General features: G+C 43.6%; 1 protein-coding gene across 5 annotated transcripts in view; it reads right to left on the bottom strand.

Moving 5' to 3' along the window:
• The window catches only part of ltbp1 (latent transforming growth factor beta binding protein 1), a 383746-nt gene that overhangs the window by 50458 nt on the left and 310242 nt on the right, over positions 1 to 23046 (bottom strand). For all 5 annotated transcript variants that reach the window (XM_041215598.1, XM_041215616.1, XM_041215607.1 and 2 more), the window contains 5 exons: positions 19710 to 19877; positions 18508 to 18594; positions 8916 to 9044; positions 5384 to 5524; positions 2018 to 2158 (listed from right to left, as the gene is read on the bottom strand). In XM_041215598.1, the coding sequence (XP_041071532.1) occupies positions 2018 to 2158; positions 5384 to 5524; positions 8916 to 9044; positions 18508 to 18594; positions 19710 to 19877 (666 nt within the window). The remainder of the gene's footprint in view (positions 1 to 2017; positions 2159 to 5383; positions 5525 to 8915; positions 9045 to 18507; positions 18595 to 19709; positions 19878 to 23046) is intronic.

Raw genomic sequence — 23046 nt, 5'->3', positions numbered from 1 at the left:
CTCTATCCACCCTCTCAAATCTTTTATCCATCTTAAGCATCACTCTTTTGAAGGTTACCAGGGAAAGTGGGCTTATGTTAAAAGCAACCTGTGGGGCACTGAAACAGTGAAACATTGGTGGGAAAGAAAGAAATCGGGGTCATGTGCACATTTTAACTGCCTCCAGCCACCACAGGAGTGATCATTCACTGGTCTCTCAAACCATGAAAGACAAAATATTTTCCTCTGTGTGGGTGGCAATTCACCGATAAGCCAGTGAAATGAGTCCAAAAAATAAAGAGGACTTTAAAGCAAGAAGCCTTGGACAGCAGGACAATGGCTGTTTGTACAGCTGCTGCTTTTCCAGATCTTAGCAAACTTCGGATGAATGTACCTCAGCAGTGCCTGACCTCCCGCTACCACGTCCCCACCCCACCCAACCCCCGCCACCCCCCCTCCCCCCCAACCCCCAGCACAGCAGTTGGGGAAGCAGATTTATGCAACACAGTCGGACACCCCAACGTATCTCACATCTGAGTGTTAAGTCCTTGCAGTAGCAGGGGGCACACGGACATAGGGGAAATGACCAGGGAACTGCGACAGCCCTTCTAGCTCCAAGGAGGCATAATCGCTGAGTGTCCGCTGGCAGGACTCGTGCCTCTGAGTCACAAGGTTCTGGGTTCAAGTCCCACTCCAGGGCTTGATAACAAAAATCAAAGCTGACGCTCCAGTGCGGCACTGAGGGTGCACTGCACTGTTGGAGGTGCTGTGTTTTGGGCGAAATGTTAAACTGAGGACCTGTTTGGGTGGATGTAAAAGATGCCATGGCTCTATTTTGAAGACAAGCAGGAAAGTTATTCCCGGCGTCGTGGCCAATATTTCCCTCAATCAACATCGAGAAGAACAAATTATCTGGCCATAATCACATTACTGTTCTGGTGAAGAGTCATACGGACTCGAAACGTTAACTGTATTCCTCTCCGCAAATGCTGTCAGACCTGCTGAGTTTTTCCGGGTATTTTTGTTTTTGTTACTGATTGTGGGTGTTTGCTGTGCACATTGCCTGCTGTGTCTCCTACATTAAAACAGTGACTGCACTGCTAAAGTACTTCATTGGCTGTAAAACACATTGAGATACCCGGAGGTTGTGAGAAGTGCTATATAAATGCAAGTCTTTTTTTCAGGAAGAGGAGGCAGCTATCTGGAGTGGAGTCCACTGAGCCAGCAGGAGCTTTGATGGCTTTGGCTGTTCTTATACTGGTTTGGTGCAGTGACAAAGTAGCAGTGCAGTTGTTAAAGTTATTTTTGCTGGTATTAATGTCACTTTGAGTATTTCTATTTGGCCTGACACAACAGGACATGTTTCATAGTGAGGGACAAAAATAAATATCAACTAATCCAATTAACCAAAACTGCATTGCTTATTCTGAATGGTGAATGAGTGTACTCCACCCCAGTAATAGAAACAGGAACACAGGAACTCAGGAGTAGGTCATTCAGCCGCTCAAGCCTGTTCTGCCAATTGATTAGATCATGGCTGTTTTAGAACTTAACTCCCAGCTACCCATCACAGTTCCATAAACTTTAATACCGTATCCAACAGAAGTCTACCAATCGCACTTCTGAAATTACCCACTGACCAAAGCTTCAACAGCTTTCTCAGTGGCTGGGGCAAGTGTTCCAGTTTTTCACTAACCTTTCTGTAAGGAGTTCCTTCAATTAGATCAGGCTGCATAATGGCCTTTCTATAAATGCAACTCTCCTTGCCCCTCCCCCCTGCCTACCCAAATAACAACAGCTTGCATTTTTATAGCGCCTTTAGTCTGGTAAAACATCCCAAGGCGTTTCACAGGAGCATCATCCGAGAGAGAGAGTTCACACTGAGTCACAAAGAGACAACAGGACAAAGAGGTAGGTTTTAAACAGGCTGCAGTCCATGTAAATTAAGTGCTTTTATAAATGTAATTTGCAATATTAAACAAATGTGCATCTCTGCAACAATGACAACTCTGGGGCTGTTCCTGCTCCTGGGACATACCAATAGTATCTGGAGGCTCAATGCAGCGTTTCCCTGAAGAGTCCAGAATCATTGGGTACGTGCAGAAACAGTTGTACGAGCCATCAGTGTTAATGCATTGACCATCAATGCAATTTGATGGATCCTGACACTCATCGATGTCTGGGGATGAAAAGAAACACTGGGTCATCCACCAAGAGAACCATACATTCCACTGGGAGCGGAGAGTAGCAGAAGAGAGCAAATGGTCAAAAATTAAACAAACACACAACACTGACTCTAATGCACTGCTTCAGAAATACTTAAATTTCAACTCCAGCATTTTTACATGAGTCATTTCAAATATAATAAAGAGTTTTTATAATAAAGAGCATTATCTTTTTACATATCGGTTTTCACAAGAGGAACTCAGGACAGATTTTCCTGTGTCAATGCCCAGAAGCAATGGATTGCCAAAGTGGAACAAGTGTAAGGAAATCAGGCAGATCGGAGCAGATGATTGTATGAGGACCATTCGTGCTTTTCCTCAATGCAAGGAAAATCATATGGGTTGCTTTCTGGGTGTGTGACCTGACCAAGCCAGTTACAGTATAGTGCCTCAAATCCAGCTGCCCAAAAGCCAGAGTTGTCTGAAAATGAGTCAGTTTTTAGAATGTGCCACACATCAATTTTAATTGAGTAAAATTAAAAAGAAACTTCCCTGGACAATTCGGCTAGGCGGTGCATTGACACTTCTGGCTAACTATTCCCTCTGCTGCTTGCCACGTTCCGAGCGACCCCTGACCCCACCCGACCTGGCCTGTCTTGAACTACCCATTACCCAAACCGCACGACCTGAAATCAGGCAAGGTCTGAAATCTGGCAGGGCCTCAGTCCTGAGGTGTCTGGTTTCGAGACACTACCTGTATCTTATGTCCAGACAACCTGGGCCATCTGGCACAGACCCAGGAAAACATCCAGCCTTGTCTTTATTAAACCATAGAGTCACACAGCAACAGGAGGAGGCCAACATCCAGGTTCTATGAAAGAGCTTTCCAATTAGCCTCACTCTCCTGCTCCTTCCCCATAATGATTCCATTTTGAGTATTTATCCAATTCTCTTTAACGGATTCATTTTAAGCGGTGAGACGTTTAGGGGTCCTTCTTTTGTTGTCTGCATTCCTTTCTCTCTGTAAGGGTCTAGCGCAGTCCTGTACTGTGATAAAATTATTCCGTAGACCTTACACTTTGATAGTTTCGTGTTCCTCACACAGGTGAAATGCCAGTGGCCATAGAGGGTGCAGAGAACTCTGATGGGTTTATATGAGATACTGAAAGTTTAAATATTGTAAACAGTAAATTCTCCCACATAACATACATTTGGTCCTATTTTTTGGAAAGTTGGTAATATTTATTGACAACCAAAAATCATAAAATGGAGGTTGAAACATTAACCCGATATGAGCGGGGTGGGGGGGGTGCTCTTGCCCGTCGGCCAGAGAACCAGTGGGGAGCCCGTGTCAGAACCCCTGTCAGGGGAGGCCCAGCAGAATCAAGCGCCCTTCAGACTTAAGCGGCCATCATCAGGCCTTCCCCGTGACTGGTGTCCCCGGCAGTGGAAGTCCTGCCCGTCAAGAGCTGCCAGCCTCACCAACAAGAGGGGTGGCAGCTGACAGTACTGTACCCACCAGAGACCCAGGGTTATCGTGGAACCCAGGTGAGTAAAGGCAATATGGGGGTGGGAGCTGCAGGGTTGCAGGGGGTGGGGGGGGGCGGTGGGGTGTGGGGATGCGGTGGGGGTGCAAAGGGTAGGAGACGAAGGGAGGGGGGTTGATTTCAGTACCTCTGACACCCACCCCCCCTTCCCGACTGCCGGGTTCCATGATCAGGCACAGACTGCCTGACCAGGTGGGACCACCCCTCTTCCCAGGAGGCCACTGGAAGACCCGACAGGGTTTGCCCGGCAGCCTTTGGGAGGTGTGGGAAAGGTGTGCAGGCCCCCTTTTCGATCCCTGCGCCATCACTAAATTTGGTGGGTTCAGAGATAACGGGTGTCAATTGTCTCATTAATGAGCCTAATTGACATCCCACCGCCGGTGGCCGGGAATCCCGCCTCAGCTCCTTCCGCCCTCCAGCTTGACCAGGGAAGGTGGGTCCGGTTGCTGTGGTTCCTGCTGCTGCATTAAATCCAGCCCGAAGGCTTGTTGCTGCCAATGAATTGATTTCATTATACTTACTGAGTTTTCATATATATTGGTCAGAATTTCCTTTTATGTTGAGTGTTTATACATTACTAAAGCACTATTGAGCAACTTAAGGCGTTTTAACAATGATTTTGCAATATACTATGCAAAACATTTGGAACAATTTCACAGACTAGCACTGGACGTGATATGTATAATTTGTTCATTAGCATTTGTATTATATATTTATCATTATTACATGTGAACATTTGCTGGGGTACTCTGCCAGTTAACTACTGCTTGAGTATACTAGGGTACTACGCCAGCCAATAACTGCTGCGAGAATAATAGAGGGTGAGAAATAATGGCCCAACGGAATAAAAGAGCACCACAGTTCAACTGGAAAGGGAGGAGATGCCTCAGCTGAACCTACCCATATTTGGAATTAGAAAGTACCATGGCAACTACAATGCTACATGAGACTGTCTACTTCCTGTACCAAGCAGGACAGAGCTGGAATTGAGGAATCTGCCTGTCTCCAAAGATACAGCCAGAGCCACAAGAAGAATATTCCTTTCTCAGGACCTTAATGTAAGACTAAGAATCTGGACAATGCACATCAAGGATTGGAATTCTACAGGTTTCTCCCTCTCTTTCACCAAAACTTCAGTGGTGGGGGGAGGCAGTGGTATGGTGGCATTGTCACTGGATTAGTATTCCAGAGACCCAGGGGGTAATGCTCTGGTTTGAATCCCACCACGGCAGATGGTGGAATTTGAATTCAATAAATATCTGGAATTAAAAATCTAATTATAACAATGAAGCCATTGCCGATTGTTGTAAAAACCCATCTGGTTCGCTAATGTCCTTTAGGGAAGGAAATCTGCTGACCTGGTCTGGCCTACATGTGACTCCAGACCCTCAGCAATGACTCTTAAAAATGCCCCCTGAACAAGGGCAATTAGGGATGGGCAATAAATACTAGCCTAGCCAGCGATGCCCACATCCCACGAGCGAATTAAAAAAAAAAGACCTGCACAAACTCTGGAAAAATGCGTAAACACAGTTTTCAGGATTTCCATGGACCTTTTGCTGTCCAGAGAGCCCCCACAGAATTTCAACCCCAACATGTGCGCACAAGCTACAGTATATTTTATTTCAGCCTCACACCACATGTGCTGCAACATTTAGAACATAACAGTTCAGTCCCTCAGTGGGAACGTACCATCAGAATCGAGAGGCTGAGTGCAGCGTTTCCCTGAAGCATCCAGGAGCATAGGGAGTGTGCAGAAACAGTTGTATGAGCCCTCAGTGTTAATACATTGCCCATTGATACAGCTCGCTGCATCCTGACATTCATCGATATCTAGGAATAAAACATAATTTAAATGTTACAGTCTGACTCTACGGGGAGCACTGCAGCAACTCGCCACAGCTTCTCGACAAGCACCGCCCAAACCTGGAAGAAAGAACGAGGAGAGATAATATAAACTAAAGGGCACAACTCTAAAAGAAGCTCAGGAACAGAGATACCTGGAAGTATAAGACAAACACATCATTGAAGGTAAAAACAAAAAAACTGCGGATGCTGGAAATCCAAAACAAAAACAGAATTACCTGGAAAAACTCAGCAGGTCTGGCAGCATCGGCGGAGAAGAAAAGAGTTGACGTTTCGAGTCCTCATGACCCTTTGACAGAACTCGAGTTAAACTGGAGGAACAACACCTCATCTTCCGACTAGGGACTTTACAGCCTTCCGGACTGAATATTGAATTCAACAACTTTAGGTCGTGAGCTCCCTCCCCCATCCCCACCCCCTTTCTGTTTCCCCCTTCCTTTTTTTTCCAATAAATTATAAAGATTTTCCTTTTCCCACCTTTTTCCATTATATATTCTAAAGCTTGGACTCGAACTCAAGTTCTGTCGAAGGGTCATGAGGACTCGAAACATCAACTCTTTCCTTCTCCGCCGATGCTGCCAGACCTGCTGAGTTTTTCCAGGTAATTCTGTTTTTGTTTTACATCATTGAAGGTAGCAGGCCAGGTTGAGAAAGTGGCCAATAAGGCATGTTGGATCCTGGGCTTTATAAATCAAGGCATAAACTACAAAAGTAAGGAAGTTATGATGAACCTTTATAAGACACTGGTTTGGTGTCAACTGAAGTATTGTGTCCAATTCTCGGCACCACATATTAGGAAGAACTTGAAGGGTATGGAGAGGGTGCAGAGAAAATTTACAAGAATAGTTCGAGGAATGAGGGACTTCCATTCTGAGGTCTCTGGAATACTAATCCAGTGACAATGCCACCATACCACTGCCTCCCCCCACCACTGAAGTTTTGGTGAAAGAGAGGGAGAAACCTGTAGAATTCCAATCCTTGGTGTGCATTGTCCCGATTCTTAGTCTTACATTAAGGTCCTGAGAAAGGAATATTCTTCTTGTGGCTCTGGCTGGAGAAGTTGGGGCTGTTGTCCTTGGAAACACAGTTGATAGGAGATTTGATAAAGATATCCAAAATCATGAGGGGTCTGGACAGATTGGATAGGGAAAAATCTGTTCCCAGAAGGGTTGAGAATCAGTGGACACTGATTTACAGTGAATGTCAAATGAAGCAATGTTGACCTGAGAAATTTTTTTATACAGTGAGTGGTTAGGATCTGGAACGCACTCTCTGAGTGTGTGGTGGAGGCAGATTCGCTCATGTCTTTCAATAGGAAATCAAATAAACATCTGAAGAGAGAAAAAAATTGCAAGGTTATAGGGAAATGGGCTGGGAAGGGAGACTAGCTAAATTGCTCTCGCAGATAGCATGGGCAGGATGGGCCAAATGGCCTCCTTCTGTGCTGTAGCCATTCTATGATTCTCTGACCTTCATCATCTAGCAGGACAAGGGCAGCCGGTGTATGGGAACACCACCACCTCCAAGTTCCCCTCCAAGTCACACATCATTCCAACTTGGGCATATGTTGTCATCCCTTCATTGTTGCTGAGTCAAATCCTGGAACTCCCCGATTACCGATTAACAGCACTGTGAGAGTGCCTTCACCATATGGACCACAGAGGTGCAAGAAGAAGCCTCACCATAACCTTCTCAAGGGCAACTGGGAATGGGTAATAAATGCCACTCTTGCCAGCGATGCCCACACACCATTCAGAATAAATTACGAATAAGCAAACTCGCTCATAGACTCAATAGACTCAAGAGGCAATTGCACTGTGTGGTGCTGAGCTACAGAGACATGGAAAGTCAATTTCTAGTTCACCTTTCAGGGCAACAGAGGACCAACAAGATTCAGCCAAGGTTCCCAGTTTTGGGTTTCCTGAACACTGAAACCAGGAAAATGTGGAGGTGAGGGTGGAGCACTGGGTTCAACTGTGATCAAATAGCCCAATGGCACTTTGCCCTCTTGGTCCACAGTGTGAAATGGACACTTGGGCCCATGCTAGGCAACTGCTGCCAACCAACTGTGCCAATCAACCATGTCCCATTGTGAACCATTGCCATCGGGGGAACAAAGGGAAACTGGGTTCAAAACAAGACAAACTTGGCTTTTTACAGATAAAAGAAGCAGAAAAACTCTTAGTAGGTTCCTCAATATCTGTAAAATGAAACAACAGTTCTGCTGTGGATTCCTTACCCTTTTACCACTCAAAAAAGTCCATTTGTCTTTTCTCTTTACACTTGCCATGCACTCCTAGCATTCCCTGTTATTGTCTCAGATGCTTTGGTTTTGTGGCTCTGAACAGTTGAAGCAAAGGCAATGAAGATTTGATAACACTAAAGAATAATAAAATTGCTTTTCCTTTTACCTCTTGATTGTTACTGCTTACATTGCTGGAAGCAGTAAGTCATCTGTGCTCCTCGCTCTTGCTTTTTTTCAAATCGTAAAACTATTTTTTTGAGAATTCGCTTTCCGTCTGCTGTTATCTTTACAAATTCAATTCTAAAAAAGTTGGGATGTCAGAACAATAACACTGAACATGCGCACACAACTATGGGCTTATATCAGGTCCTGGTGCCACTCGGTGATGGGGGGTAGGATTCAACTTTACACATGACCTTCCTCAAATGTAAGCTGTTGTCCCTTTGGTTCTGGAAGTAAGCCGCTTTTAAATTATGGAAAATAAACTCATATTTGCAGAATCTACAACAGATGTCTTCTCAGCAAGACAATTAGACAAATTCTATATAAATTAAGTGGACTTTCATTAACGTTGGCCATTTCCTGAGCAAAACAGCTGGGAAAGTCGGCAGGAAGCAACGGAAGGTCAGGCTGCCCAGAGGTCATTTGCCAGGCCCAAGGTCAATATGGGGTCAGAGTGGAGGGAGGAAGAGGCATAGCAGAGGGGAGGGGGTTCCAGGATAGCCAGTGGGGAGAAGTGTTCAAGCAACAGAGGTATAGGACCTAGATTTGCATGAATATGTGAAACTCTCACCTATTAGGCAGGTGTTTCTTGGATCAGGCATGTAAAAACAGGAAGGGAGTATCCATTCCATTTTAACTGCTTCCCCACCTGGTTTTCATCAGACGGGATATTAAAATCACCTCCAGCCCCTGTCCTGTTTCAGTAGCTTTTATGTTATCAAGTCACATCCTGTTCATATCTGTGCACATTCAAACTAGCCACTCTTAGATTTTTTTGTGAAAACCCCTTGCTCTTCATCTCTCTCTGTACCTTAGTCTGTCTCATCTGAACAACATAGTTGCGTTTGTGCTATGTTTTTACTGGGACTATAGGTTATGAAGCAAACTTACCAAGGCACTGCAGTTTGACTGGATCATAATACAAGCCTTGTCTGCAGTAACACTCATAACCAGGCTGTGTGTTCAGGCAAAACCCATTCTTACAAATCTCTTGTCCAAATAAAACACATTCATCAGCATCTGTGAACAAAAAAAGTATGTTTTTTTATATAATAAACAGACCGCAAAACTAACATCTGATTCTAATCAAAGCAGGGCGTAGCATGTTCTGAAACACTCCCCCACAATCAGTCCTGCCCAATATTGTCACTTGCCTTGGCAATGATGCTGGAGCCAGCATCAGTTCTATGCACCACTGAAAGGTACAGATGTATATGTTACAGATGTTCCATTTCAGAAAGCCAGTTGGTGAAGGATGGTACTGGAGCCAATCTTTACTCAGTCATATATTTATTTGCAGAGTGAAACATTATAAACATATACCTCCTAACTCAACCACACCACCGTTTCAATGAGTGCCTCTTTATGTGTGCTCAAGTGAAACCCAAATTAATGCTCCCCGCATGCATACAATCAAACATAATTAATATTTAATTAATAACAATAGCCATCTAAGCACAAAACTAGAGTACACAGGTTTAAGATTAACAGCTGGCAGTCCTACTATTAAAGCTCATAATGCTAAGAGGAAAATTGCCAGAAGTTTTGTAATAGTCTGAAGGGTTTTTGAAATACGGACCCTGGAAGTGCAAAATGTTTTAGTTGACGGGCAATATGATCGGCGCAGGCTTGGAGGGCCTGTTCCTGTGATGTGCTTTTCTTTGTTCTTTGTTCTTTGTAAGGTAAAGGGTCGAAAACTATTTCCACTGATTGGTGAGTCGATGGCTGAAGAACATTAACACCATCAACAAAAAAACAAAGGGAGATGTTAGCACAATTGTTTTTTGTTCATTGAATGTGGGCATGATTGGTAAGGCCAGCATTTATTGCCCATCTTTACTGGTGGTGGTGAGCGACTGAGTGACTTGCTAGGTCATTTCAGAGGGCATCATGAGTTAACCACTTGGCTGTGGATCTGAAATCATATAAAAGCCAGACTGGGTGAGGATAGCAGGTTTCCTTCCCTGAAGCACTTTACCAAACCAGGTGGGCTTTTCCAACATTCCAGTAGTTTCAACATTACTGATCCTAGCTTTATAATTAACTTATTTTAAATTCCCTACCTACCATGGTGGGATTTTTACACATGTTTCCAGATCATTAGCCAAACTCTCTGGGTTAGCAGCCCAGTTATATAACCACAATGCTACCATTTCCCTAAATCATTGTACACTGAGGGTACTAGAACACGGAACACCCTCCAAAGAAAATGTAAGAAAGTTGAATGTATGGTGGTTTTCAAAAGAGACATGGAAAGAGAAATATTAAATGTTCTGAGAGCTGACAGAGGGGTGATGAGCAGAATGGCCTTTTGCAAACTAGATAGGTGTCCCATTGTGAATGGGATTGTTAGCAATAGTGACAAGTAGCCTCCTGGGATGGGGGAACTATAACGAGAGGCCAATTCAGGGATTGGTGGCTATGGCGACAAATCGGGACTGGTATAGGGGGCACTGGGGCAAGTTAAAGGCTGGTACCTACAGGGATGAGGTAACAGGGTCATTTGAGACCTCAGAAGGTTGTGGTCCCTGCCCTTTTGCAAGTCTCCACCAGGCACAGGTAGAGTCCTATGCCCTGTGTTATGAACCATAGCCAACATTGAGACAAGCAAACTTTTGGTAGTGATGGCAGAAGAGTGAGAACCTTGAGGGACAACACAAGAACACAAGAAGTAGAAGCAGGAGTTGACCATATGGCCTGTTGAGCCTGCTCCACCATTCAATACAACCTTGGCCTTCAATTCCATTTTCCCGCCAGCTCCCCATAACCCTTGGCTACCTGAGAAGCCAAAAATCTGTCTATCCCAGTCTTAAATATATTTAACAATGCAGCATCCACAACCCTCTGGGGTAGAGGATTCCAAACGTTCGCAACTTTTGAGTGAAGTAATTTCTCTACATCTCAGTCCTAAATGATCAGCCCCTTATCCTGAGACTGTGCCCCCACCACCCCCCCCCCACCCCCTCCACCCCCTCACACAGCCCACCAAGTATTTTAAGCTCCCTGACCAGTGGAAACAATCTCTCAGCATCTACCCCATCAGAATTTTGTAGATTTCATTGAGGTCGCTTCTCATTCTTCTAAACTCTAGAGAATATCACAGGATCATTTTGGCGCAGGAAGAAACCATTTTGCCCATCATATCTGCACCAGTTCTCCGCATCAGCAACTCACCAGTGCCATTTCCCCACCTTCGCCCCATAACCCAGCATATTCCTCCTTTTCAGATAACAGTCTAATTCCCTTTTGAGTGCTTCAATTGAATCTGAAGGATAGTCTCAAATTGTAAGAAAAAACATACAATGTGGCAAAGATTAGTGGTAAGCCAGAGGATTGTGAACGTTTTAAAAACCAACAAAAGCTAACCAAAAATATAATAAAGAGGGAGAAAATAAACTTTGAGGATAAATAGCAAGTAATATAAAAACTGACAGTAAGCACTTATTTAAATATATAAAAAGGAAGAGAGAGGCCAAACTGAACATAGGCCCCTTAGAGAATGAGGCTGGGGAAATATAATGGGGGAACCAGGAAATGGCAGAGGAGTTGAATAATTACTTTGCATCAGTCTTCACAGTAGAAAATACTAAATAATCTAAATACTAAATAATCAAGGGGCAAAAGCAGGGAGAGGAAATAAATGCAACAATTGCCACTAGATAAAAAGTACTAGGGAAACTAATGCGGCTAAAGACTGATAAGACTCCTGGACCTGATGGGTTGCTTTCTAGGATATGAAAGGAAGTAGCTACAGAGATAGTGGATGCACTGGCAGTAATCTTCCAGGAATCCTTAGATTCTGGAAAAGTACCAGAAGATTGGAAAACTGCCAATGTAACACCCTTATTCAAAAAGGGAGGGAGACAAAAAACAGGTAACTATAGGGCAGTTAGCTTAACACCTGTCAATGGAAAATGTTAGAGTCTATTATAAAGGATGTAATAGCAAAGCATTTAGAAATACATAATATAATCAAGCAGAGTCGGCATGGCTTCATGAAAGGGAAATCATGCCCGACAAATTTATTAGAATTCTTTGAGGTGATAACAAGCAGGATAGATAAAGGGAAACCCGTAGATGTAATATATTTGGATTTCCAAAAGGCGTTCGATAAGGTACCACACATAAGGCTACTTAATAAGATAAGAGCCCATGCTGTTGAGGGTAGTATGGATTAGCTATCTAATAGAAGATAGAGAGTTGGGATATGGGGGTCTTTTTCAGGATGGTAACCTGTAACTTGTGGAATGCCACAGGGATTAGTGCTGGGGCCACAATTATTTACAATATATATCAATGACTTGGATGAGGGAAGTGAATGTACTATCGCCAAGTTTGTGGATGACACAAAAATAGGTGGGAAGGTAGGTGGTCAGGATGACACAAAGAGGGATACAGGCAGGTTAAATGAGTGGCCAAAAACTTGGCAGATGGATATAATGTGGGAAAATGTGAGGTTATGCACTTTGGCAGGAAGAATAGAGGAGCTGATTATTACTTAAATTGAAAAAGGCTGCAGAAAGCTGCAGCACAGAGGGATTTGGGGGTCCTCATGCATGAATCACAAAAAGCTAGCATACAAGTTCAGCAGGTAATAAGGAAGGCAAATGGAATTATTTCAAAGGGAATGGAATATAAAAATAGGAAAGTCTTGCTAAAACTATATTTGTTAGGCCACACCTAGAATACCAAGAACAGTTTTGGTCCCCTTATCTTTTTTTCATTCATTCATGGGCCATGGGTGCCGCTAGCTAGGCAAGCATTTGCTATCCATCCCGAATTGCCCTTGTTCAGTGGGCATTTAAGAGTCAACCACATTGCTGTGGGTCTGGAGTCACATGTAGACCAGACCAGGTAAGGATGGCAGGTTTCCTTCCCTAAAGGACATTAGTGAACCAGGTGGGTTTTTACAACAATTGACAATGGTTTTGTGGTCATCATTAGATTTTTAATTCCAGATTTTTATTGAACTCAAATTCCACCATCTGCTGTGGTGGGATTCAAACCTGAGTCCCCAGAGCATTACCCTAGGTCTCTGGGTTACTAGCCCAACAGCAATACCACTACACCATTGCCTCCCCAGTAAACCTAAGAAAAGATATACTGGCACTGGAGGAAGTCCAGAGAAGGTTCACTAGGTTGATCCTGGTTATGGAGGGATTTTCTTATGAGGAGAAGTTGAGTAGGCTGGGCCTGTTCTCATTGGAGTTTAGAAGAATGAAAGGCAACAAGATTCTTAGGGGGCTTGACAGGGTAGATGCTGAGAGGTTATTTCCCTTGTGGGAGAGTCTCAAGCCAGATGGCATAATCTCAGAGTAAGGGGTCGCCCATTTAAGACAGAGCTGAGGAGGAATTTCGTCTCTCAGAGGGTAGTGAATCTGTGGAATTTTTTACCACAGAGGTCTGTAGAGGCTAGGTCGTTAAGTATATTCAAGGTTGAGATAGATTTCTAATCAGTCAGAAAAGGCAGGAAAGTGGAATTGAGGTTTATCAGGTCAGCCATGACTTCAGAGAAGGCTTGATGGGCCAAATGGCCTATGTCTCTTCCTACGTCTTATGGTCTGCCTCCATCACACTTGCACAGTGCATTTCATTTGATAATATATATTATGTATGTAGAGTATATAGTAATATATTATATATAATATAATACAATATAAGCTCAATTTACTTAGCCTCTCATCATAGGACAAGCCCCTCATCCCAGGGTCTAATTTACTGAACCTTCGCTGTACCGCCTCCAATGCAAGTATATCCTTTCTTAAATGTGGAAATCCAAATCTGTATGTGGTATTCCAGATGTGGTCTCACCAAAACACTGTACAATTGCAGGAAGGCTTCTTTATTCTTATACTCCTATCCCCTTGCAATAAAGGCCATCATGCCACTTGCCTTCTTAATTGCTTGCTGCACATGCATGCTAACTTTCTGTGCATCTTGTATGAGCGCACCCAAATCACTCTGAACATCAACACAAGTTTCACACCTTTTAAAAATATTCTGCTTTTCTATTCTTGCTTCTGCCATTTCTTCATTCTCCATGATAATCTCTCCTGTTTCTGCTTCTAAAGGACCAATATTTACTTTAGCTACTCTCTTCCTTTTTATATACTTACAAAAGCTCTTACAATCTGCTTTTATATTTCTGGCTAGGTTACTCTCATATTCTATTATTACTCTTATTAACTTTTTGGTGACCCTCTCACTTGAAGTCACTCCCAATTTTCAGAGTTGCCTTTGTTTTTTGCAATATTGTAAGCCCTTTATTTAAATCTAATACTAACCTTCACTTCCTGAGTGAGCCATGGATGGGTCTTTCATGCTGAAAATGGTTGCTTACAAGTGGAGGACCCTTCAGGAAGAGGGCATGTGTTTCCTTTAAGCACATGTAGAAGGCAACAGGAAATGACCTGGTGTATTTTTTGCCCCAGTCATATTGTTCATTGTAGTGTAAATGGGAGGTCTTAGGAGCAATTGAAGGGGAAAGCACAGGATCGCGAGGCGTGGAGAAATGAGCAGAGGATCGACCCTTAGGCAGATATACTACACACCTACAGTGATAGGCAAATATTGATAACTATGTGAATCGGCAGGGACCCTGATAAACATTACTCCACAGAGTACAATGAGGTCAGATTTTGGTCAATGCTGTTGTTACATTACCAGACAGACAGCACACTCTTACAAAGATTAAAATGCATCTCTGCTACAAAATTTCCAAAGAATAATATACGGTTGGAAGCTTCCAATTTTTGAATCCTACATGGGACAAGTTGGGCTGGCTTGCATGTTGACCTATGTGATAGTTGGCATATATCACTGTGCAAGTACCTCTGTGATTCATTGTGCATCCAAAGTTGACACTCAAGAAAAACATATTTCAAAGGCAATTCTTTTTTTCCAGTATCAAATGTGTTCTTCACCCATTCCCTCCTTCCTTGCAATCAGACAGATTTTGCCAACTGACAGGATAGACAAATATATAGATAGATCAATCGATCAATGTATTCTTACAAGCCAACTGCCTCAGATCTGAGTTGTACTCATAATGTGATTGATATCACAACATGCATTGGTGTTAAATGCAGGTTTCTTTACATACAATTCTGTTGCTTGTGGCATCCCAAGTTATACACATCACCAACAAATTACCAAGTGTAGGTTTAAGAGACAACTAGGTAGATTTAAAGGACAAAGAGATTGCCGGAGGGTGGTAAGGTGTGTAAGTGGGGTTAGTTTATCAAAATGAAATGGGCCTGTTGACCTAATAGCTTATTACCCTGCAGCTCAAACTCTTGTAACAGGATAGAGTGATGTGCTTGCACCTATGGCAACAGGAAGAATGCACCTCAGAACAAACAGAATTTTTAGATTTTTGCAGTTTGTGTATGCTATTTTTTGACCACTGAAGCTCAGTGGCCTGTTGAAACAACATTTGCACAGGCACGTTAGGGTAGATTGTGATAATCCCAGCTAAATGTAGTTACTCTCATCTCTGTTGCTAGTCTCCAAGGACCAAGCATGTCGTGCAGCTGGTCTGCTTCCGGGCTTTCATTAATGAAGTTTTGGGACAGGTGCTGGAAGACAAACGGCCTGGGGATGTCTGTCTCCTTTTGGCCTTCCTGTAGAAAAGCTTAGGCTAAGGAGGTAATTTTGACTTTGGGTGATCATGGAAACTGGTACCCTAAAGTTTTGAATCGCCCCCACATTGCAGATCACAACCGATTTTCATTCCTATGGGCTTCAATGGAGACGAAGATCCGGAGAGGTGCATAATGAGTGGTTGAATCACTTTTGTTTAACATTTGTACCAAGCGTCCAAATTACCCCCTAAACCTCAGCTCAATGCCACAGGCGTACAGCTGAGATCGGCAAGACAGAATCCCCAGTTGGGTATATCTAACAAAGTGAAAAATTCTGTGCTGAATGTCAGTAACAACAACTTACATTTGTGTAGTGCCTTTAACATAATAAAGCATCCCAAGGCATTTTAGTACAGTGTTATTAATCAAAATTTGACTCTAAGCCCCAGAAGGTGATATTATAGCAGATGGCCAAAAGCTTGGTCAAAGAGGTAGTTTTAAAGGAGGAAAGTGAGGTAGAGAGGCAGAGGTGTAGGGAGAGAATTCCAGAGGTTGGGACCTAGGCAACTGAAGGTATGGCCACCAATGTTGGATAAAATCAGGGATGCTCAAGAGACCGGAGTTGGAGGAGCACAGATATCTCGAAGGGTTGTAAGGCTGAAGGAGATTACAGATAGGGAGGGGCAAGGCCAGGGAGGGGTTTGAAAAAAAGGATGAAATTTGTAGGTCAGAGAGCACAGGAATGAGGTGAACAGGCCTTGGTGCAAGTAAGGACACTGGCAGCAGAGTTTTGGATGACCTCAAGTCGATGGAAGGTAAAATGTAGGAGGACAGCTAGCAGTGCATTGGAATAGCCAAGTCGAGAGTTAACAAAGGCCTGAATGAGGGCTTCAGTAGAGGATGGGCTGAGGCAGAGGTAAAGTCAGGTGATATTACGGAGATGGAAACAGGCGTTTCTAGTGATGGGTCAAATATGCAGTAGGAAGCTCATCTCGGGGTCAAAAATGAACAGTGTGGACTCACCAATCTGAATAAATAACACGACATTTTGTATTTCTGCCACTGATATGAGTTCCTTTGTACAGGCCAGGCAGCAAATCTAGTGCGGTTTCTACTGCCAAATAAGCTGACCTGCAAGTCAGATGAAAATATATGGCATGTGCAGAATTGCACCTGTTGTATCAGCCAGCGATGAGCTGCTGCCAAAAGCTGCAATGATGCATGCACAGAAATTTGCACACGAATAACTAAGCTTTGTTGGCGCATCTAAAAATATGTTAACCGCACTGAAGCAGAGTTGTAAATTCCTCCACATACGCAATTGCGCTTTTCTGAGAAGCTGAATTATTTCTGATCCAAGTGACTAGCTGGATTCCATTTGAGCCAAACAGTGGATGTTTGAATAGACTCAAACAGGGCTCATTCCTATTGTTAGTGAAGCATATATCAGCTCTGTCTAGACTGATGTGGTCTGGGTTTTATAATTCCCTGTTCGCTTTGCCATTTTCATAGCTTACTACTTTAAGCATGGGTAAAGGCGCTATCCCCAAAAGACAAATGTTTAAGAGAAACTTGTAGGAGAGGAAACCTTTCCAGTTAAATGTAAAATTGGAATGGGGGGGACAGATTCAATGTCCAGGAGAATGACTGAAAGCTCAATTCTTTTTCTGATCTGTGGCGAATTCTAGTACATCAATGCAGCGGAACGATTTTAGGTTGGTGGGACCGCAAATACAGTTTGCAAACTGGACAGTTTAATCCACCCCAGTTTATGTCTTGCTTAGCGTGCCCTTCACACGTGGCTGAGATAAATATTCATGAACAGGGTCAAGACTTGCTGTTCCAACACCGTTTAGGAATCAGCCACACGAGTAACTGTTCCTTAAACTGGCAGACAATGAGGTATGAGCTCAGTAACAAACCACTCTGCAATTAAACCACAGAACAGGCAAAGGATTCAATCAAAAAAGAATCAGTCTGATCCATTATTTTGAAATTACCTGCTGGGTGCATGTGAAGCTCTTCTGACAAAAGCCAGGAGATGGGATTATCAGGCCTGAAAGTCTCCGGCTCAATGTGATTTGAAAGAGAAAGTGTTTCATGCTCAGACGTGTGAATTGATGGACTTGGTTGCCACCTGCAACAATTTTCCTTCTTCTTCTCGAGTTCTCTGCTGAAATCAGGTTCCTTGGCGATTATTTGCTGAACCATGTCAACGTGCCGTGATTATTTTACTGTGGGTAGGGCCAGGCGACAGGTCCCGAGTCTACCTCGGCCGGCGTTAACCTAATCCACACGCCTCATGCGTAACCCAACTGAGCCAACTGCTCCGCAGCCCCACCACAAATCATGGGCATGCAAGTGAAGCATTCGTAAACAGATTCTGTATTTAACAGGGCGTAAGGGGTGCAGGCTCTGTGCCGCTGAAGGAGGTGTGGGGGTGACAATGATCAGAGTGGGGTCAGAACACGGAACGGAGGGGTAATTCTGCAATCCCGCTCTCGAGAAAGCAAGTTGGTGGATGGGCTACAGCAGTGCACACCCTCGATTCTCCGAGCACAGGTATCTAGCTGGAAGTCTGGGATTGGCATGGGGTGACTCCTTAAAAGGATAAGTTGAGTTAGATTGTCTGAACTGCTCATGCTTCAACGCACCCAACCCAACCTTTCCACAGCATGCATTATTTGCAATGGCATGCATCACTTTTATCAGTGTATGTTCTTGGAATGCTGAACCAAACAATCCTACCCAGGCTGCATTCAGCATTTGTAATGCTTCGGTTTCTACCTTGTTCCAAACTGAAACTGACGTTGACTACATCTTAACCAAGAATGCCTGCTATGCTGGCCTACTGGTGTCGTGCAAAGTGCGTTTTTGAAATGAATGGGCCCAGTTCTGACCTTTGTAGTTCTGTCCGCTGATTCCATAGGCTGAGTCTCCATTAGGAATGAAACCTTTGCCCTCGGGGCACATGGCAGTGAATTCAGCTAAAGAATAAAATAGAAAAAGGTTAAATAAAAATAAAGCCTGAGGCCACTGGAAGAAAATGTTATCTTATACATCAAGTTATATGGTATATGTAACATAGATTATCCATATGTCAGCATTTTGTTTATGTAGATGAAGGGGATCTTTGTGATCTGCAGTGGCCAGATAATCAGTCACAGGTGCACTTATAATTGGCAAAAATATTTGACAATATCAGCTTTATCCTCTTCAATGCAAATTTTCCTGCTCTCAAAACACTATATGCCCCACATGCTGACTAGGCAACAACAGTGAATAGCAACATATTTATACAGCATCTTCAAAATAATGAAATGTCCCAAGATGCTCCACGGCAGTGTTATAAAACTAAGTGGTATTTGGTATATAGAGGGCCAACTGGTGTTTTAAAACACTCTCCAGAGCTGTGTAATAAATATGCACTCACATGTAATGCACACCACTGTAACTGGGCATTTGCAGTTTCTTATTAGCCTGCCCTTCACTCCAACTATCATTTATCCAGCTCAGTGTGAACAGTCAATGCTTCAGTTGCATTGCTGCCATTTAGGAAGGGCACACAAGGCAGAGGTGATCTTCAAATCTATAAAACATGTGTGCATCACTGCCCTTCTCCCTCTCTTCTGTCCCTGACACATGTCCCTTTCATTCCTGGTGTAGAAGAAAATACCCAGGGCATAATGCACACACCCCCTTTCAATAGCTAAGTCAGCCCAAATGGTAGAACTGAGACAGACACAGCCAGAGCCCCGACAGGGGAACATGTCACATTAAGCTATGCTAATAATCCAAACTCCTGTTATGTTGTGAGGCTAGCTCACTAATGCCCAGGTTCAGGTAAGTGTCAGAACTGTGCTAAATGGGGACTTCATTACTGAACCCAACCCCAGTGGTAACCCTCAGCTTCATGGATGTATCACACAGAGTAAAGTCCATCGTTTCTCATGGATAGTAAATAATGTGACTTGGCGGTTGCCTCATCAAACATATAAGGAACTGTCAGCGGGAGCAGCATTCATAGCTTTAACACGTTTGCATTCAATTCCTTTCTCCATCAAACACACGTGCAATAACATTTCTACAGGAGCAAACTTACGTGTGCCAAACATCGGACAGGGGAACACTTCACAGTTATCACCCCAGCCTGCTCCCAGGGTGCAGCAACACTCCTGTTTAGTGACATTGGAAGTCAGGACATTGTCACAGAAGTGGGCATCATTTAGATTGTAGTAGCATTCCTTTTTCTCTTCTGTCTGTTCAAGCGCTGGAACAAGAAAGCACAATGTTTAATGAAACTTGGTGTCAATAGATTTCAATGAATTACTGCTCAAAATGCCCCATATCAATTGAAGCCCTTCACCTGCACCTCTCCTGTTCAGTCTAAGCCTCCTCATGTGCAGAGCTACCCAAATCCATAGGACAGAGTTTGATCCTGAATACAGCTATCTGCAAGTACCATACAATCTGTCATGTCCAATGATCCAAGAAAATGTTTGCAGTGTGAACCACTCAATGAAGTTAAAACTCTTCAAAAGCTCCCATGGTGAAGACACTCTTCCCTTATGTCCTTTTCATGCGTCTCTTTACTTAATTACTGCAAATGTTATTTCATTGAATTCAGCCAGAGCTTTATGGGCTTCCTTCCTTTAGGCCCATGTGCTACACTGGGCGGAATCTTCTAGTCCCTCCAGCAGTGGGAAGCCTGGTGGGCGGGGGAGCTTAATTTGGTGTGAGGCCAAAAATCAGTTTCCTGGCGATGGGACGAATTTTAGGAATTAAGTTCTCAGCGGGTTAAAGGTGGGTTAAAGGTGGGTCGAGATTCCCAGCGGACAATGTCAGGAAGCCTTTTCGCATGTATTCGCAAGTCATGCGTGCTCATTAAAAGGCCACCTTGCTGGAATCTCCTCCTTGTGGATGCATATTTAATGAGCTGAACAATGCAAGATTGTGTGTGGTCTGCCATCCCACCTCCCAGCAGAAATTTCTCCCAATTCCACGCTCACCACCAGACTCCAGAATGGAAGATTCCTGCCACTTTGTCTTCACTATAGCATGACCCTGTTCACACTTTTTGTGCAGTAATATTTACGCAGAGTACTTTATCCTAGCTGGTGCTTGACTGAAATTATTTGGGCTACTAATTAGTTTTACCATAGAGTGAAATGTCTGAAAGATTAGATGCAGCAGGAATACTGAAACAGCTGACCATGATACAGCTAGACTGGGGTTAAGGGGGAAGGGGGTGGGGGGAGGCTCTGTGTGGAGGCCATGTGCAGTATAGCTTCAAAACTTCTGGCCTACATGACTTAATAATGAACTAAATGATATACTCAATAATTAAGGCACAAAACATGGTTGATCCTGAAACACACCTTGGTTTTCAGCTTGAAAATAGTGTGATTCGGGAAGGATGCTGAACGTCTACTGAGCAACTGATTCTATGAGAGTGTGGTGCAAACTTTTGATGGGAGGTAAAGGCAGCTCTTCGTTAAATCACGACACAAAAAGCAACGATTCTGGATCACGTTTCCCCCAGGAGGAGTCTGCCTCATGAACGGACAATGTGTAGCATGCTCCCATGATGTCGGGAGGTAGGCCCCACACTGCTGTTTTACCAAAGAGTGTCCCATTACGAAGAGGAAAGCGGAAACTGAGGCTGATCCAAGTATCTGGATCCCACTGGACGGGTTGCCCGGGGTGGGCGACAGAATCGATGGAGGTGCCCGCACCTTTTAGTTTCAATGATTATAATCCTAGTGGCAGGGTGGACTGACGGGCAGGAGTCCTGCCCCACTGCACTTCTGTAGGTTCAGCAACCTCGAGGAATTTTCAGGCATTACTGGTTGTAGACAGTTTGTGGCATTATAAAACTTTATTTAATCGACGTGCAGCATAAAAGGAGGCCATTCAGCCCATCATGCCTGTGCTGGTTCTTTGAAAGGCCTAAACAATTTACCCCCTCACCCTTTGCTCTCTCCCCATAGCTCTGAAATCTTTCTATTTCACATAGTTATCCATATCCCTTTGTAAAGTTACTTCTTAATCTTGCTTCCAGCACCCTGTAAGGCAGAAATCCCACATTAGAACCAGTACTACAGCAAATAATGGGGCACAAAGCAGTTCAGAGACAGTGCAGAGGTTCCAAGATTGGTGACCTTGTGTCTGTTGCTTGTGATGGAATAGAACATCATAGCTCAGTCATTCTGTTTTCCCCCTTTTATCTTTTAAGTGCTGATGTTTGAAATTCCTATTGGTATTACTAATTGCTTTAGGTCAAGCATTCGAACAAAACTCCCTTATACGCTCATTTATTGGAACTTTTTTTTTACACAGGATAGCCAAACAAAGCTTCAAGGTCAGTTTGCAATGTTCTTTTCAAACAGAGCTAGCTGGACAGCGATCAGGAATGGGAACCCCTACTGATTTCCTCTACTCTAACAGGTCTCCTGAGGTCAACTGTAGCTTCCCTGCTGCCACCCAGAGATTAACTAGCTCAGTGCCATCAAACTCAAGCCCTGGCTGATCTGTATAAATCAGCTGCTCACTCCTTAAATCCACTGGACCAAAGCAGCTGGGGTAATGTGCTTATACTGAAGGTGCCTAACAGGCATGATAGCGTACGCTGCACGGTCCCCCAATACTCTGCTGGTTCATTAGGAAGCTAGGTTGAGTCGTCTGTCATCTTCTGCGATGTTTGGATTATTGTTATCCATAGGCCAATCAAAAGTTTGATTCCAATAAAATGTCAGTTAGCTTAACGTGGAATTATCCCTGTTTTTCCTCTTCTGCTCCTTCTAGGAGTGTGATTGCCAAATAATTTGCCATGTTGCAGGGACGACCTATTTAACTTTACAAAGTGCGATTCTCGTATTCAGAGAAATGCAGAGCTGGTTATATATTGTAGTAACTTCCAGCCAAATCACAGAATGGTCACAGCACAGAGGAGGCCATTCAGCCAGTCTTGCCTGCGCTGGCTCTCCAGAGGAGCAATTTACCGAGTGCCACTCCCCTGCCTTCCCCCCCGTAACCCTGCACCTTCTTCCTTTCTCAGTTAACAATCCAATTCCCTCGTGAATGCCTCAATTGAATCTGCCTCCACCAGGATCTCAGGCAGCGCTTTCCAGCTAACTACCGGCTGCATGAGTTTCTCCTCATGTCACCATTACTTCTTTGGCCAATTATCTTAACAAAAGTGTGCTAACTTTTCATAATTAACATGCATTTATCCAAGTGACAATTAATTTTGGCCCGAATTATCATTTCTAGAAGCTTCTGCACTGCCTAGCTTAAATTCTTTCAGTAATTAAACCAGCGTTCATGGAATCTCTCTCATTGATAGATTTGCCATAGATATGTTTAATAAACGTGGATATGTTTTATAATATGAATTCGCATGTTTGTACGTAAACTGCAAATTTTTTTCAATCTACTGG

The sequence above is a fragment of the Carcharodon carcharias genome, chromosome 2, assembly GCF_017639515.1.
Source record: "Carcharodon carcharias isolate sCarCar2 chromosome 2, sCarCar2.pri, whole genome shotgun sequence".
Lineage (NCBI taxonomy): Eukaryota > Metazoa > Chordata > Chondrichthyes > Lamniformes > Lamnidae > Carcharodon > Carcharodon carcharias.
This window is presented reverse-complemented; position numbering and strand designations above follow the sequence as displayed.